Here is a 16,070-nt window from a genome sequence, read left to right on the forward strand (position 1 = left end):
AAATTAAAGACACTAATGCAATTCCTAGTGTGTGAATTTTTTACTTACTATTTGTGTCAGTGGTGTGACATTAGATTACTTGATTCTCTTTTGTAGCATTTATATGGTCGAGGATAAGGAATTCCCATTCTTACCCTCTTCCACTACTTTAATCGGCTAAAAAATGAGAATGTAAAATTAAATAGTACAAATAAAATTTAAATTTTTTTAATATCATATACGATTGATTAATCAATTTCACTAAGTAAATAATAAGAGAGTATTTAGTTATTTTTTCTCTCTCTCTATTATGTACTAGTTTATTCGATACTAGAAAAGTTGATCAACTATAATATGGATCTTGTAAAATTAAATAGGAACTACAGTTATTTGAGGCTAACAATTACGTTATATCTTTTAAGATAATTTTAACACTCAAGGTTAGCGAAATTTTAATTATATCTTCTAATTAAATAGCTAATAACTTTCTTGTGGTTAAATTCATTCCAAAATGAAGATCTCAATCTCACATTAATAACATTTATATATCATCCTGAATTTTACCTCTTCCCGTTAACAACCTTTATACATCTACAAATTTTTAGCAGAAAACCAAAGACAAAATATTATGCAAAGAATTATATCGAAATTCTGTGAAATTTAAAGGCATATAAAAAAATAACTCGATATATCAAGAATTACAAATTCGTGTCATTTCAAAACACTTGACAATTTAACCACTAAATGTGACATGATTTGTTGAAAATGAAATAAAAATAGCACATAGTTAAGAGGAGGCATGACCTCGAGCTAAATGCGTAAAAATCGAGTAGACTTTGCACTTCATTCTCCATAGTCATACTCTTTGTTGTCACCATATGTCGAGTGTAACTACTTTGGCTTTTATTCTTGCTGGCGGAACATCGAAAACAGGGCATGTTATTTTGCTTTGGCGAATGTAATTATAGCATATATGTTAAGAATAAAATATTTAAAATAAAAGAAAATCTCACGTACCTGCATCACAATCTAGGGAAATTGGGAATGTCAATAACTTCGTCGTTTCCTATTGTACTCCCTTAAGCTTTGGCGCATTTAGCTGTCCCGAGCAAAATAAATTTTTGTCATCTCAGGGCAATCTCGAATAACCAATTGATCAAGTGAAGGGAACACAGGTTCACAGTTATGAGAACAAAACATTTTGAATCTTGGAAGACCCCTTAGTTCTATGCTCCTCAATTTACCGAACACAATTTTGCTGGGCGATTCGGTAATTTCATTTTCTCGCGTGTCCATTGAAACAACTTCTTCTAATGTCAGACATGACGATATATCTACAGACTGGAGATTAACCATGCATTTTGCAACTGACTCAGAAAACACACTTTTAATTTTAGGACAACTGCGTACTGCAATTTCTTTGAGGTTGCGGAATGGCGATTCGGTAATTTCAATTTCTTGCGTGTCCATTGAAACAACTTCTTCTAATGTCAGACATGAGGATATATCTACAGACTGGAGATTAACCATGCATTTTGCAACTGACTCAGAAAACACTCTCTTAATTTTAGGACAACTGTGTACTACAATTTCTTTGAGGTTGCGGAACGGTGCTGGTTCCATCTTTGGAAGATTTCCATTGTGTATCTCTTTCAGATAACGCATCCCAGTCAATTTCAGATATTCCAAATTGCCGAAGATTCCACTTGGAATGGAGCTTGTAGCATCAATAAGATACTCAGAATCCAAACCGGTTAGCTCCAGACTCTTCAAGTCACTGAAACCATCTTCAACTAACTCAATGACAGGATTGCTCCAGCCTTCCACTGACAGAGAAAGTTTGTCAGTTCTTCTCATTAATGACTTAATTCCAGGTTCCAAAAGCATTTTTGCATCAATAGCGTAGAGATTCAATTCCCTTCGAAAATAACTAGAATGATGAACGGAATTTATGCAGATTTGAAATCTTTCCAGCTTCTCAAGCTGCTCAGAGCACCCTTGTAATACTTGCGTCAGAACCCGAGCATCGAAAGCCTCAAGTTGAAAAGTCTTGAGATCCTTCAATGAACTTAACTCTTTGATAATGTGCTCGTTTTCTTCATCTATTGTGTTGAGACAACTTCCCAAATACAACTCTTCTAGTTTCTTCATACCGAACAAAAAACCAGGGAGAAGTATGCAGGAATCCTCCATATTCCTCAAATCCAGTAACCTTAGGTTGCTAAGTTCTACCATTTCGTCAGAGCGAAAATTGTTGGGTTTTTGATACCCAATAAATCCCGGGCTATGATGTTAACGTGGGTTAATATTATTTCATAGGCATAGGCCGATGAATGAAATAAGTCCAACAACCAAGTCCATGAGCTACACCCGGCCCAATTGTATTCCTTATGGATGGCTTGAATCTTGGCCCGCTTACCCCTTTAGTGGCCCAACTTAAAGCCTAACCCTAGAGTATATATATGAATATAACCCTAGCCTCTTTATGATGATGATTGTGTGATTTTGAGAGAAGAAACTAGTGAATCCCGGCTGCCCTCCTTTTGTGTGAGAAAAAGGTGTCCAGAAGTGTCCAAAACGCTTGTATAACGTGTGCAATTGGTAGTTCTTTCATAGTATACCTTTGTGGTGTCTTCTCCTAGCCTTTGTGGCGATAAATCATCATCCCTACTTGTCCTACGTGGGTAAGATTGTATAGCAACCAAGGTGAATCATTTTGATTGTGGTTTGGAGCCGTGTGGATTGGTTGTTGGTAGAGAAAGGTACGTTGGACTGAGCCTGAAAAATCACCGTTTGAAGATCCTTTTGAGAGAGCTTCCGCAACAAAAATCAATAGAGATGGAAGAACCAACAAATAAGAGAATTTCCAACTTCTTTAGACTTTCAAAGAATGACATTCCGATCTCTAACTTACAGTTGATCAAGCACAAAGTTCGAAGACCTGGCGGCAGTCGGATCAGTGATCGAATTCGAACTCCAGAGAAATCAATAACTCTAAGTTCCTGCATATAATCAAAAAAATCTTCGGGTATGTTAATTACACTTTGACTCCAAAAAGATCGCACCCGTAAGAACTCGAGTTTCCCATACTGTAACCTGCTGGGTAGCAAAATCCCCCCTCGAAACGTTAGTGAGATGGCACCGTAGGATTCATGGTTATCACGTTCTGGCCATTCTGTCCTTATATCATGTTTCACCATATACCTATGTTCACCTTTAGATGCAATTGATAAACAAAAATCTCTGATAACATCACGCAATTTGACATCCTCCCCCCTATCACCTGATAGTAACAAATGACGACTTTTTAGAGTATCAGAGATTGTATATACCCGATTTCTGGTAGCTAATAATGTGTCGGTATATTGAAACAGTTCTAGACCCCTTGCATATGTAACCAAACTTTCAATTGAAATACTCTCGTCTTCAGGAAAAAGAGAGCATAGCAAAAGAAAGGACCTATGTTCATCACTTTCCAAATAGTTGTAGCTCAATTGTAGTCTTGAGTGTACCTCACTGATCGGGACCTCATCACGATGTTGATAATGCCGCAGTTGATTAAGAGCATCCTTCCATACATGCGGTTCTCGATTTACGAGTGTTTTGCCAACAACCTCAAGTGCAAGAGGTAAACCTTTACACTCCTCTGCAACTTGTTCTGCTATGTCCTTCAGTCCAGTAGCATCATTAGAAATCTTTGCCACATTTTGAAAAAATGCAAAAGCTTCTTCTCTAGACAAAACTCCAACTTCAATGTTACGAGCTCCCATCCTTTCAAGGACCAGTTTGTCCCGTGATGTCAACATAATTTTCAACCCCTCAGGACGATTTAATGAAGGAATTCCCAATGTTCCCAAATTAATGTCTGTCCATACGTCATCTAATATTACTAGAATTCTCTTTTTATTATCATAGGTAAGTCTTTTGGCAAGTTGTGCAGCTCTCGCATCTTCATTTGTCCTTTCATCAATTGAGAAATCGAGCATTTCAGCAAGTTTATCCTGAATTCTTATTATGTCTACATCCTTAGAAACAACTACCTTGGCAACCTCATCAAATAATTTATCTTCGAGTACTTGAGTCATTACTCCCTGTGCCATTGTCGTCTTACCTACCCCAGGCAGGCCACATATCCCAACTATGCTGATACCAGTGTCCTCTAGGGCTTTTATGATTTCCTTCTTAGTTGATATCCTTGACTTCAAAGCCTCAGACCCATGGACAGGCATCAACTGTAGTGGTGCACGTACGCCTACCTCACCAAATTTAACACCTCTTACTTGGAGCTCATCAATTGCAGTAATCTTCTTTGTGGCATTCCTGCTCAGCAAGTAACGGGCCTTCAAATTTGGACACCTAAGGTATGGGCATTGCATTTCAGAATTTGTTGTGCTGTTAAAAAATTTATCAGCCTCTTTCTTTAAATCATCAACCTTTTTCAGCCATGAATCCACCTCTGATTTAATAACTAATGCATTTCTTTTTGCTCCATCCGCTGATAATTGCACATCATTTCTCTTATTTTCAAGATCTTGCACTTTAGACCTCAAATTTTGAATGTTCCTATTGTAGCAAAACATGTACTTAAATTGGCGGGAAAGTGGAGCAATAGTGTAATCTGCAAGCTTCTCAACAAAGGGACCGACAATGGATTCCGCCATTATGAACTTTTCTATTTTTGTCCTACGAGTTGTGTTAGTACTTCCAAGCTTACCAAGGATATTTTACCAAGTCCAGAAAAATTGGAAGTCTATCAGCTGCAAGACAAACAATGTCGGTGAAACCTATTGAATTAAGTGTCTAGAAATCACATATGAGCACAGCGATGCTACTATGTCAAAATTCATATATATATTTTCTCCTTAATGTTTGAGTGGATGATATGTTAGGGGAAATTTAGGGGGAATTTTCCTGGCTCAACTGAGAGAAAACTGTGAAAACGAACAATTCATAAGCAAAGACGGGGGGAAAATTGTTATCATTAATTTGACAGATAATTCTTGTGAACTGATTATTAGACAGTATCTGATTTCAAGAATTATCGTAAGTACGAGTCAAAGAAAATGAATATTGAAGAACTAAATTGTTAGACTTTGGTTTGAAGAAGACGACAGAATTTCTAAAAAGGAGTTCGACCCATTTGTGGCTAAAACAAATATTGTGGAGTGTGGTTAAACTTATGAGATCTAGTGAACAAGACTAGACCATCTAAAAAGGGAAATAGTTGATTACCATGTATATAGGATGTATTACACTTTACATATATTGTTTTTAAAATTATAATTTACATATATACTACACTCACTATAACACAACAAAAAGACTAATTGCTAAAAAAATGTTGAACTTGCTTGTATGTCATTATAATTTGCTAAAGAGTTTAAGGGGGGAAAATCGACTATATTTATCTATTATGTAACACGGTACCTTTTAAATTTTAAAATATTTTAATATCTATCAAAAATTTTAATGCTTGAAATGAGTAAAAAATTAATGTTGCATTAAAAATATAGAAAAAAATATTTTATTTTTTATGTTAGTTATTAAATTCTAGGCTAATATTAGGTTTTTTATTTGTTTTGAGTTGGATTATTAGCTTCATAATATTTTACACGTTAATGTATTTTAAAGAGTACGTGCGTATTTTTTTCCCCTGTAGTGAATGGTCTTTTTATTTTCTTTCTTTTCTTAAATATATAAATTTATGTTATTTAGACAAGTGACTCAATTAAAAAAAAATTATTTATGAAAAATATTGAGTAAAGAGAGAAAATGTAGTTTTTGGATAAAGCAATAATACATTTTTTGGATGAGTAATAAACTAATTTAAAAAGTATGTAAAGCAAATTGACTTAAATGAGTACATTGATTTCAAGATTAATTTTCTCAAGTGAACCACTATCTTGCAGGCATGTCATGGATAAATTTCACATCAAAGAAATGATAAATAAATAGCATAAAGGTTTGGACTGCTTCTTTTAAGATTTGACATTTTAAGACAAAACTCTAGATCTCGATAAATTGATACTAGATTGATTGTTTTTCTTTTCTCTATATTCTATGTAGTTTTCATTATTTAAATTTTGATCAACAAGTTTTTAAGTGTTAATCATTTTCGTTGCATTTATGTCGTATGTGTTGGTGTTGAAACTGTAGATATGTTCCTTGTTGAGATGGCTTCAAGGAGATAATCAATTTTGTAAATGAATGTATAATTGATGGAGTTGGAGATATAACAAGCTTAACGATTGATAGAAATGGAAAGACCGCATCAACAAATGGAGGTGTCAAGACACCAAGATTAATGAATTTCTATCCTAATGTGTGACGGTCAAGGAGATGTAGCAGTAAAGGAATCAATGGTGAAGGAGTGCTTCGATGATGATAATAACCCTTTCGTCCCTCTTTATCACGGATTCACGAGCGATGAATGGATATTATTTTGGGTAAGGGAACATGAAACTATATTGATATTTGATAAGATAGCTAATTCGAATTAGGAATATGGCGGTTCACTCTTTTTTATGTTGAGATATAAAAATATTTTAATAATGACCGCAGCAAGAAAGTTCATGTAGAGTTTGGCAAATGTATGGATTTTGGCAACACTATGGTGTGCCAATTTTCGATGAAGAAGTTGAAGTTGATGATTTTTTGAATTTGGATAACAATGTTAATGATTGTACCATAGTTTTTTACGAGAAACCCAATAGTGAAATTGAAGAGTTGTTCAAAAATTTTAGGTAAATTGTGGATTTTATTATTGACTATGACTTGCAGTCAATAATTTTTATTTTAATAAGAAAGAAAGAGAAAGGGGAGAGACGAGTTTGATAAGGTTGGTTTGGAATCACTAACTAGGAACGAGAATGTGCTAGGACAATGTATGGAGTTTGGTTGGCGTTCAAGATGAACGATGTAGATTTGGCAAGTGCAAATGATGAAAAATGTGAATTTGGATTAAAAGATTTTATTGTACCGACTTATTGATAATAGAACTAAAAAGTAATTTTGAAAAGACTTTGGATGAAAATATTGGACCGAAGCATTTGTTTGGGATGAATTTTGGCTTTATATTATATTCCCATTTTTACTTTATTAGGTAAGGACAATTCTTTATTTTTCTAAGTTAAGGATTATATTCCAAATTCATAAAAGATTGGAATTAGGTTGGATGTATTCAATTCTAACTTTCAAATACTTTTGCTGACTTTTTCAAGTGAGGGATTTTTGTAGAGTTCATGATAGAATACTGGCTTTTATAAATTCTATAGAATTATGATGGAAAGAGCTTCAAAAACTGCTATAAAACTATATTTTCAAAGACTTTCATAAACTTTCACAAACTTTTATGTACTTTTGTAGACTTTAATTTCAAAAGATTTTTGTAAAATCTTGATCAAAAATGCATATAATCATCAAAATATCACACTTATGGACTCAATGAAAGAAAAACAATTGAAGTTGTATGAAAACAATTTTACAAAAAAAAAATCACCCATGCTTATCGAGATAAAAAGAAAAAATGAAATTCCACAATGGACCCAAGCAACAACGAAAATGGAAAAATCCACAATGAGAAAAAGTAAAAATATAAATATAAAATAAAATACAGTTATAAAAGATTAATCTTTAATCTGTTGAAATTTATAATCAACCAATAGAAAAAAATTAATTACAATTTTATTTCATTTTTATGAAAAAAGAGGGTAACTGTGAAAAAGAAAAAAAAAGAGTGAGAGAGAGAGAGGTTAGGAAAATATTAAAAGAACATTATTTCATATATTTCCTTCATCACAGTAAATGGGATGAGTTTTTCCTATTGATAATTCTTATGCAATAAAATATTGAGAGATTTTTTTTTTTCTCTATTTTGTCCAATTCTTAATACTCAAATTTTGATTCAACGAGTTCTAGAATTTTAATCAACTTCTCCATGCTTCGTTGCATCACGAGGCAGATCATAGAGTTATCCGGCATTAGATTCCACATGGATTAACTCTTTCTTGATCTAGAATTCATGGTAAATTTATGCAACACTAAGAAAAAGATTAACCAAAATAAACTGAAATAAACGTGCATAACAGACATACATACCTTTGTTCTGTGTGTTGATTATCAGCTGCTGACTTGTTGAGAAAACAGCTAGAGTAGAAATTTGAAAAATGTACAAAAATCTGGTCGATAAAATTCAAGAAACTATTTTAGAATTATAACCATACTGAATAGTTTAGAAAATAATGCAATTGATCAATTTCATTACCAGAAGCTTTTTGCAATTACTGATCGTGTTTCCTCTTCCCTTCATTGCATGATTTCTTAAACTGACTAAGAAAGAGAAAGTAAAGAAAAACAAGAGAAGCTGCAGAGAGAGAGAGTAGACAATTAATCTGAAGTAAAGGAGATGAAGTTGCTACGATGTTGGCTATTGGAATAGAGCTATATATATTGTCTCTTTGGAATCTTAATCGCTTGCAAAACGGGCTAAGAAGATAATCTCTAGAGGATAAAAGTGGTTACTTTCTTGTTTTGTTTATATCTGGAAGAAAAGAATGTTTTGTCTCATAGAATGCTTGTTTTGTTTATACAAGTAAACCCACTGCCCTGCCCAAGCATCAATTCAAAAATTGATCAGAGAGAAAGAGTGAGAAGGGAAAAAGGTTTTCCCTAAGGACAACTATTACTTTTTTTACTTTGTTGCTTACGCACTCTCATGTACATCACACCACCATTTTTCCCCCTTAACCATTTTGTTTCTATTATAGCCCATTTACCTTAGATGCTTTTACCCTATTGCGTATTTTTGAATACATCACTCAGCTGCATCAATAAACTTATCCCCTATTCTTTTTTGTCTCGTTTTGGTCTAGCTCGACAGGGGAAAAAAAAAGGGGATCTTTTCAAAGAATGACAAACAACTAAACAATTTATAAATAATTCATAATTTAGTTAGAAACAATGTAAACAAATATCTAGATGTTACTTCTTGTCTTAAACAAATAGATAGGCAGCATTAATATCCAAGATCTTTTGCACTCGAAGTCACATATAACGTAATAAGGTGGACCATTCACAATTTTTTTTTTGTTTTTTTTTTTTTTTTCACTTACTATTTGTGCAAGTGTTGTGACATTAGATTACTTGATTCTCTGTTGTAACATTTACATGTAGCCACTACTTCAGTCGGCTAAAGAATGAGAAAATAGAATTGGACAATATAATAAATATTAGACAATTTGTTGTCAAACGACCTCCCATGATGATGTAAACTTAGCTTTATTTAATTTCAGTCGGCATTGATCATATGACTGAACAATATGTCAACACCACTATTGAGACGACCCAACCCAATTTTCTACGGACCATTAGAAGCAATCTAATTTAATAGTGTTGCTCGTGCGTCCCATTCACTTGGAAGGCTATGATACCCATTTAGAACCCATTACCTTTGCGTTGGGCCTTTTGGGCAACCAATTTTGACCTAACCTAACTTACCTTTTTGGCCTCTCACTTGGGCTATAATTTTCGGTCTCTTGTGCCTCCAAGAAAACGTGTCTTCTACCTTCTCTTTGTGATCTCGCGTCTGCTCATTCTTGGCCTTTTCTCTTGCGTAACCTGCGTGGTTTCTCTTGGATGATATTACTCTTCCTTTGGCCATCTCTTTGTGGTTATGAATAGCAACTGTGAGTGGGAAGAAGAAAAGAGGGATTGAGGTGTGTCTCGCGAGTGGTGGTGTTGATTTGATTGGAAACTTAGCCCGGTATCATCTTGGTATTGCTGGATTTTCACATAACAATAAATAATGTTATTTACGGTTGAATAATCAATTTTACTTAGTAAATAATAAGAAAATATTTTACTACTATGTACTAGTTTAGGACACTAGAAAAGTCATGTGGATCATGTACAATTAAATATAGACTTACAGTTATTTGAGGTCAACGAATTTAAATTATATCTTTTAAGATAATTTTAATGCTCAAAGGTTAACAAAATTTAAATTATATTTTCTACTTAAATAGCTAATTACTTGCTTGTGGTTAAATTAATTCCTAAATTAAGATATCAATTTCTCATAAACAGCATTTATGTCAACTTGAATTCTTCCTATTCTCAGTACCAACCTTTATACATCTGTAAATATTTGGCTGAAAACTAAAGAACAAAGTCTGATGCAAAGAATTATATTAAAATTACGTGAAATTCAAAGGCAAGGAAAAATAACTCGATCTACCAAGAATTACACATTTGAGTCATTTCAAATACTTAACAATTAAACCACTAAACCTGACATGCTTTATCGAAACCAAAAATAAAAATAGTACATACTTAGGAGGAGGATGTGTAAAAAAATCGACTAGACTTCAAAAAAATTGAGAGCAAAACTTTTTGAATCTTGAAAGACCTATTAGTTTCGAACATCTCAATTCACGAAACATAAATTTGCTAGCCATTCCTTCTTCTTTGACCAGTTCCCCTCTTCCGACGATTTCTTCCATTTCATTACGAAAATGGACATATAGAGTTTCTAAAGCCACAAACAAATTAGTCATAGAAGTTCGGAATAAATGCTTCAATATGCTACAGCTTGTTACTTCAAGTGATTTTAAATTCTGGAATATGCGGATTCTTTTGGGAACCATTCTTATAATAGGCACTAAGTAATCTCCATATTCGAGGTCCAATAATTTTAATTGACCATGTATACTAATTCTTCTTCATTGTCTTTATTAACATTTAATAGATCCTCATAATCAAATATTACACTTAGTGCCCTATAATCCCGTACTTCCAAGAGTTTCAAGATTTTGCAATAGTTCAATCGAATTGGATTGTGCAATGTTTACTAGATTATCACGATTTTCGACTTCCATGTTCCTTAATCTATTCAGATATCCGAATGTCGTTTCCACCATGCTTAGTATCTTTTCTATGCTACCAAAGCTGTCAACAGCCAACCTCTCCATGTCGGGCAGTTCAACCTGTGATATTCACTTAATAGTGTCGGCCGAAGTTGTCATCATAAAACATCATCCATCTCCACTCTCCAGGTCAATAAATAATTACAAGGATTAGATGAGTCTTGACGGTGCATAATTAGACCCAGATTAATAAAAGCTAAGCCATTCTACAAAAATGACTTCATTTTACTATAGACCAAATTATCTATCCTTATATGGAAATATAAATAAATGAAGTTAAGATCAGTTTTCCTAATTTCCCTCATTCTCTAGAATTGATGCAAGCACACAAAAGGAATAGCAGTGTTTGACGAAGATCAACTTCATTTGATTGAGATCTAAAGTTTACAAATCTATTCAAATCATTGTTGAGCCAAGAAATATACCCCATGAAGCTTCCTCTTTGCCTGCGAGGCATAACAGATCAAAGCGAGAACCAAGTGTAAAAGGCTCGCATAAAGTAGGCAAACTACTCCCCCATCCAGGCTGGCCAAAAATCATTGTTAAAGCACTCGTAGGCAAGTGAGTAAAATGTGATACTATAACAAAATCAGTTACCAGCTAACTAATAAAAGGTCGCCACCTGTCATTTCTCCCAGAATGATCGAATTGTCCCACAACTTTAAGGAAAATTTATAAATACTTCCGTCTAAGAACACAAGAGGCCTGTAAATTCAAATATGTCCCTCACAAATTGTCATTTCTCTTCTTACTCCAGTTTGAAAAGAGGAATTTGTTGATCTGATTCTACCGTCAAACAAATTGGCATAATCTAGGGAAACTAGAGCAAATTAAACTATAGAATTCTCTGCTAGAGCTGAGAAATCCTTGAGATATGAGGAATGAACCAAGCAAAAGAAAATCAAGCGTTAGGTGGAGTGTCAGAAGATAAGAACTGAAAGGTTAGCGACTTTCCTGTTGTTTCTAGAGTTTGAATTCACTCCTTTGAAAACAATCCGACAGAATTACCTGAATGCAAGAATTGATCAACAGGATCCAAAATTATAATTCGAGCCCACCGACTTCACGATGTTTCCTTAAAACGAATTTGCTGCCTTTAATGGTGCTAAAGGCGTCCAGCAATCGTTTCCCAGGAGAGAACGAATTTTCGTCTCCTACGGAAGCAGCACTGCAGTCTATAGGAGTTCCAACGAACTCAACGAAGTGCATTTTACTTCGAGACAATATCAGAACGAGAGAGAGGGAAATGAGATTCAAAGCACAGAAAGTTTGCAATGAAAATGGTGTAAATTTTCTGGTAGAAAGGCTGGCTATTTATAGACTTGTTCGTGGCCATTCGAACAATCATCACCTTTCAGACAAGCCTCAAAAATCTGAACAGACATACTGTTCTTAAAAGTCGTGTCTGTTAAGTCGGTTAACAGTCGACTGTTTGGTCGGTAAACAGTCGAAACAGTCGACTGTTAAAAGAAAATAAAACACCCGGAATAAGTCAAAATTTAAATTTCATTTTATACCCAAGAATTTGATTATTTACAATTTGGCCCAAAATTTTAAATAAATTTTGTCCAAAAAGTTAATATAGTGTAAAGGTCCACCCGGACCCGTACCCGCACCGAACCGAACTGGATTCGGACTCGAGCACGTGCTCGTGCCGTGCCGAGCCGAGACGGTCGGTCGGACGGACGGCGGCGGCGGCGACGGCGTGCGCGTGTGGGTTTATGACTGAACCCAATAGGATATAGGTCTTCCCCCTTTCAAAAACTATTGGTACCCCTTGGGGCCCAAACCCAATTCCAAACTTCCACCTTATAAACCACACCAAAGTTTCCTAACTTTCCTATGTGGGATAAGTGTTTGGCAAATCAAATTCTTCCATAATCCTTAGTTTATGTGGGTTACTTTAACACTTAATATTTCATTCAATTTTAAATGGTTTTCGATAAATAAATATATCACGTTAATCATCTCGCGGAGTAGAACGTGAATATACTAGGTCCTGTATTATTTAAAAGGTGGGTCCCACTGAAATTTGGGCTCAAAGTTGACCCATTAAACCATTTTTTCCAACAATCCCCCACATGAATGAAATATGTTAGCCTTTATTCCAAACGATAACATCTGATATGTTTTTCAAAGAAAAAATTGAAGAAGACTGCATCGGGATAAGTAGTCAATGACTTTGAACTTTCCCTAGTAAAATCTATCGGAATTCCTTAGCCAATCAGTAGCAAGTTGCTTTGAATAGTCAGCTGTTTATGGAAACCTAGACAATAGAAGTCACACAGTTTTTCTTCGAACACAGTTGGTTCTCACGTTTGTGTCCATTTTGGCCTTGGACACCTCCTGGTTCATGAGTGGTTTTTAGAGAATTCATGTTCACCTAATTCTCTTAGAAGCGGCCCCTTCTCACTCACATAGGTGATTTCCATAAAGAGTATTCTGCTATACTCACTTGAACAAATCAAGATATAGAAATCATTAAAAGCGTATCTTAACCTATTTCGCGGCAGCTGGGCACTGGCTCATCATAGGAATGGGTAGAAGTAAAATCTTCCCAGTGCATACTAAGTTTTTCATAGTTCGGTTGTCCCATTGAACCTAGATCTTGGGATCTCCAGTCAACTAGGTTGGGTTGCCACCATGAAAATTTTTGATTATTTTATTAGTTTTAATCCCATCCCCTTCGATGAACTTTCGACTTGCTGTCTTGTTAAACTTTTAGTTAGCGAATCCGCAATATTCTCTTTTAATTTCACATACTCTATATAGATAATGCCTGTAGAGAGCAATTGTCTAACAGTATTGTGTCTACGACGTATATGTCGAGATTTACTGTTGTACATTGCATTTTGTGCCTTTCCAATTGCTGATTGACTATCGCAATGGATACATATAGCAGGCGCAGGTTTTATCCAACATGGAATATCTTCTAGAAAGTTTCGTAGCCATTCGACTTCTTCTCCGGCTTTGTCTAATGCAATGAATTCAGATTCCATTGTTGATCTAGCTATACATGTCTGTTTTGAAGATTTCCATGATATTGCAGCACCTCCAAGTGTAAAGACATATCCACTTGTTGATTTGGAGTCTTTAGTATCTGATATCCAATTTGCATCACAGTATCCTTCAAGTACTGCTGGATATCTCGAATAGTGCAATCCAAAATTTTGGGTATGTTTTAAATACCCTAAAACTCTAACAATAGCCTTCCAATGATCAGTGCTTGGATTACTTGTATATCGACTTAGCCTATTAATTGAATAGGCAATATCAGGTCGAGTGCAGTTCATGACATACATTAAACTGCCAATGATACGAGAGTATTCCAATTGAGACTTACTGTCACCAGTATTGAAAACAAGATGCATACTAACATCCACAAGTGTTTTCATAGGAATAAAATTGTATTTCTTGAATTTATCAAGAATCTTCTCAATGTAGTGTGATTGAGACAATATGAGACCATTAGATGTTCTAGAAATTTTAATTCCTAATATAACATCGACCACACCTAAATCCTTCATTTCAAATTTACTTGTTAGCATCTTTTTTGTAGTTTGAATTATGGTATCATTGTTACCCATAATCAACATGTCATCTACATATAAACATACCATGACATATCCGTTTGGAGTGTTCCTGACATAAACACATTTGTCACACTCGTTAATTTTGAAACCATTTGACATCATAACCATTTCAAATTTTTCATGCCATTTCTTAGGAGCTTGCTTTAATCCATATAATGATTTAACAAGTCGACATACTTTCTTTTCTTGTCCTGAGGCCACAAATCCTTCAGGTTGCTCCATATAAATTTCTTCATCCAATTCCCCATTCAAAAATACCGTTTTAACATCCATTTGATGTATATCCAAACCATTCAATGCTGCTATTGCAATAAGCATACGTATGGATGTGATTCTTGTCACAGGAGAATAGGTATCGAAATAATCAAGACCTTCTTTTTGCTTATAGCCTTTAGCGACAAGTCTTGCTTTATATTTGTCAATTGATCCATCTGCTTTCATTTTCCTTTTGAAAATCTATTTACATCCCAAAGGCTTATTACCGGGAAGGAGGTCTACTAATTCCCAAGTATGATTTTGTAGTATGGATTCAAGTTCACTATGAACAGCTTCTTTCCAATATGAAGCTTTGGTTGATGACATAGCCTCCTTAAAACTCTGAGGTTCATTTTCTAACAAATATGTTATAGAATCAGGCCCAAAGAAGGTTGACGTCCTAGCCCTCTTGCTTCGTCTAGGTTGTTCATTTATAGATTCTTGATCTATAGTCTCTTCGTTTTCACGAGATCTCTTTTGTGAATTTGATTCACCTTGCATGTTATAAGGAAAAGTATTTTCGAAAAATGTAGCAACCCTTGATTCAATAATTGTATTAACATGCATATCAGGTATTTCAGACTTATATACCATAAATCTGTACGCATTACTATGGTAGGCATAACCAATGAATACACAATCAATGGTTTTAGGTCCTATCTTAACCCTTTTAGGTTTAGGAACTACTACCTTAGCCAAACATCCCCATACCTTCAAGTATTTATAATTAGGTTTGTGACTTTTCCATACTTCATAAGGTATCTTTTGCATTTTTCGATGTGGTAGTTTGTTAAGAATATAGTTGGCAGAAAGCAAGGCTTCCCTCCACAAGTTCTACGGTAATCCAGAACTTATTAACATAGCATTCATCATCTCCTTCAATGTTCGATTCTTGCGTTCAGCAATACCATTAGATTGAGGAGAATAAGGCGCGGTAGTTTGATGAATAATTCCGTGTTCCGAACAGAATTTCTCAAATGGTGAATCATATTCACCACCTCTATCACTTCTTATGGCCTTAATCTTTTTGCTAAGTTGATTTTCAACTTCTAACTTGTAGTGTTTAAACACTTCAATTGCTTCGTCTTTGCTTTTGAGCAAATACACATAAGAATATCGAGTACAATCATCGATAAAAGTGATAAAGTACTTATTACCTCCTCTAGTTTGAACAAATTTTAAATCACATATGTCGGTGTGAATTAAATCTAGGGGTTCGGTACTTCTTTCAACAAAACGAAAGGGTAGACGTGACATTTTGGCTTCTACACATATCTCGCATTTGTGATTAGGATTTAAATCACACTTTGGTAATAAATCT

General features: G+C 34.6%; 1 protein-coding gene across 1 annotated transcript; it reads right to left on the minus strand.

Annotated features, from left to right (window-relative positions):
- Positions 1-2,402: 2,402 nt before the first annotated feature.
- On the minus strand, positions 2,403-4,640 carry LOC111374737 (probable disease resistance protein At1g52660). The gene is made up of 2 exons (XM_022997475.1): positions 2,894-4,640; positions 2,403-2,428 (listed from the first exon to the last, which is right to left on the minus strand). The coding sequence occupies exons 1-2, from the start codon at positions 4,638-4,640 to the stop codon at positions 2,403-2,405; spliced, it is 1,773 nt and encodes a 590-aa protein (XP_022853243.1).
- Positions 4,641-16,070: the final 11,430 nt, after the last annotated feature.

This window comes from Olea europaea, chromosome 2, assembly GCF_002742605.1.
Source record: "Olea europaea var. sylvestris chromosome 2, O_europaea_v1, whole genome shotgun sequence".
NCBI classification, from domain to species: Eukaryota; Viridiplantae; Streptophyta; class Magnoliopsida; order Lamiales; family Oleaceae; genus Olea; species Olea europaea.

Bases quoted from the DNA above. Each gene is read 5' to 3' on its own strand.
- LOC111374737 (XM_022997475.1), bottom strand. From the start codon at position 4,640: ATGGCGGAATCCATTGTCGGTCCCTTTGTTGAGAAGCTTGCAGATTAC. The intron at 2,429-2,893 runs GTAAGTTAGAGA...TATATACTCTAG, and splicing joins AACTTTGTGCTTGATCAACT to GGTTAGGCTTTAAGTTGGGC.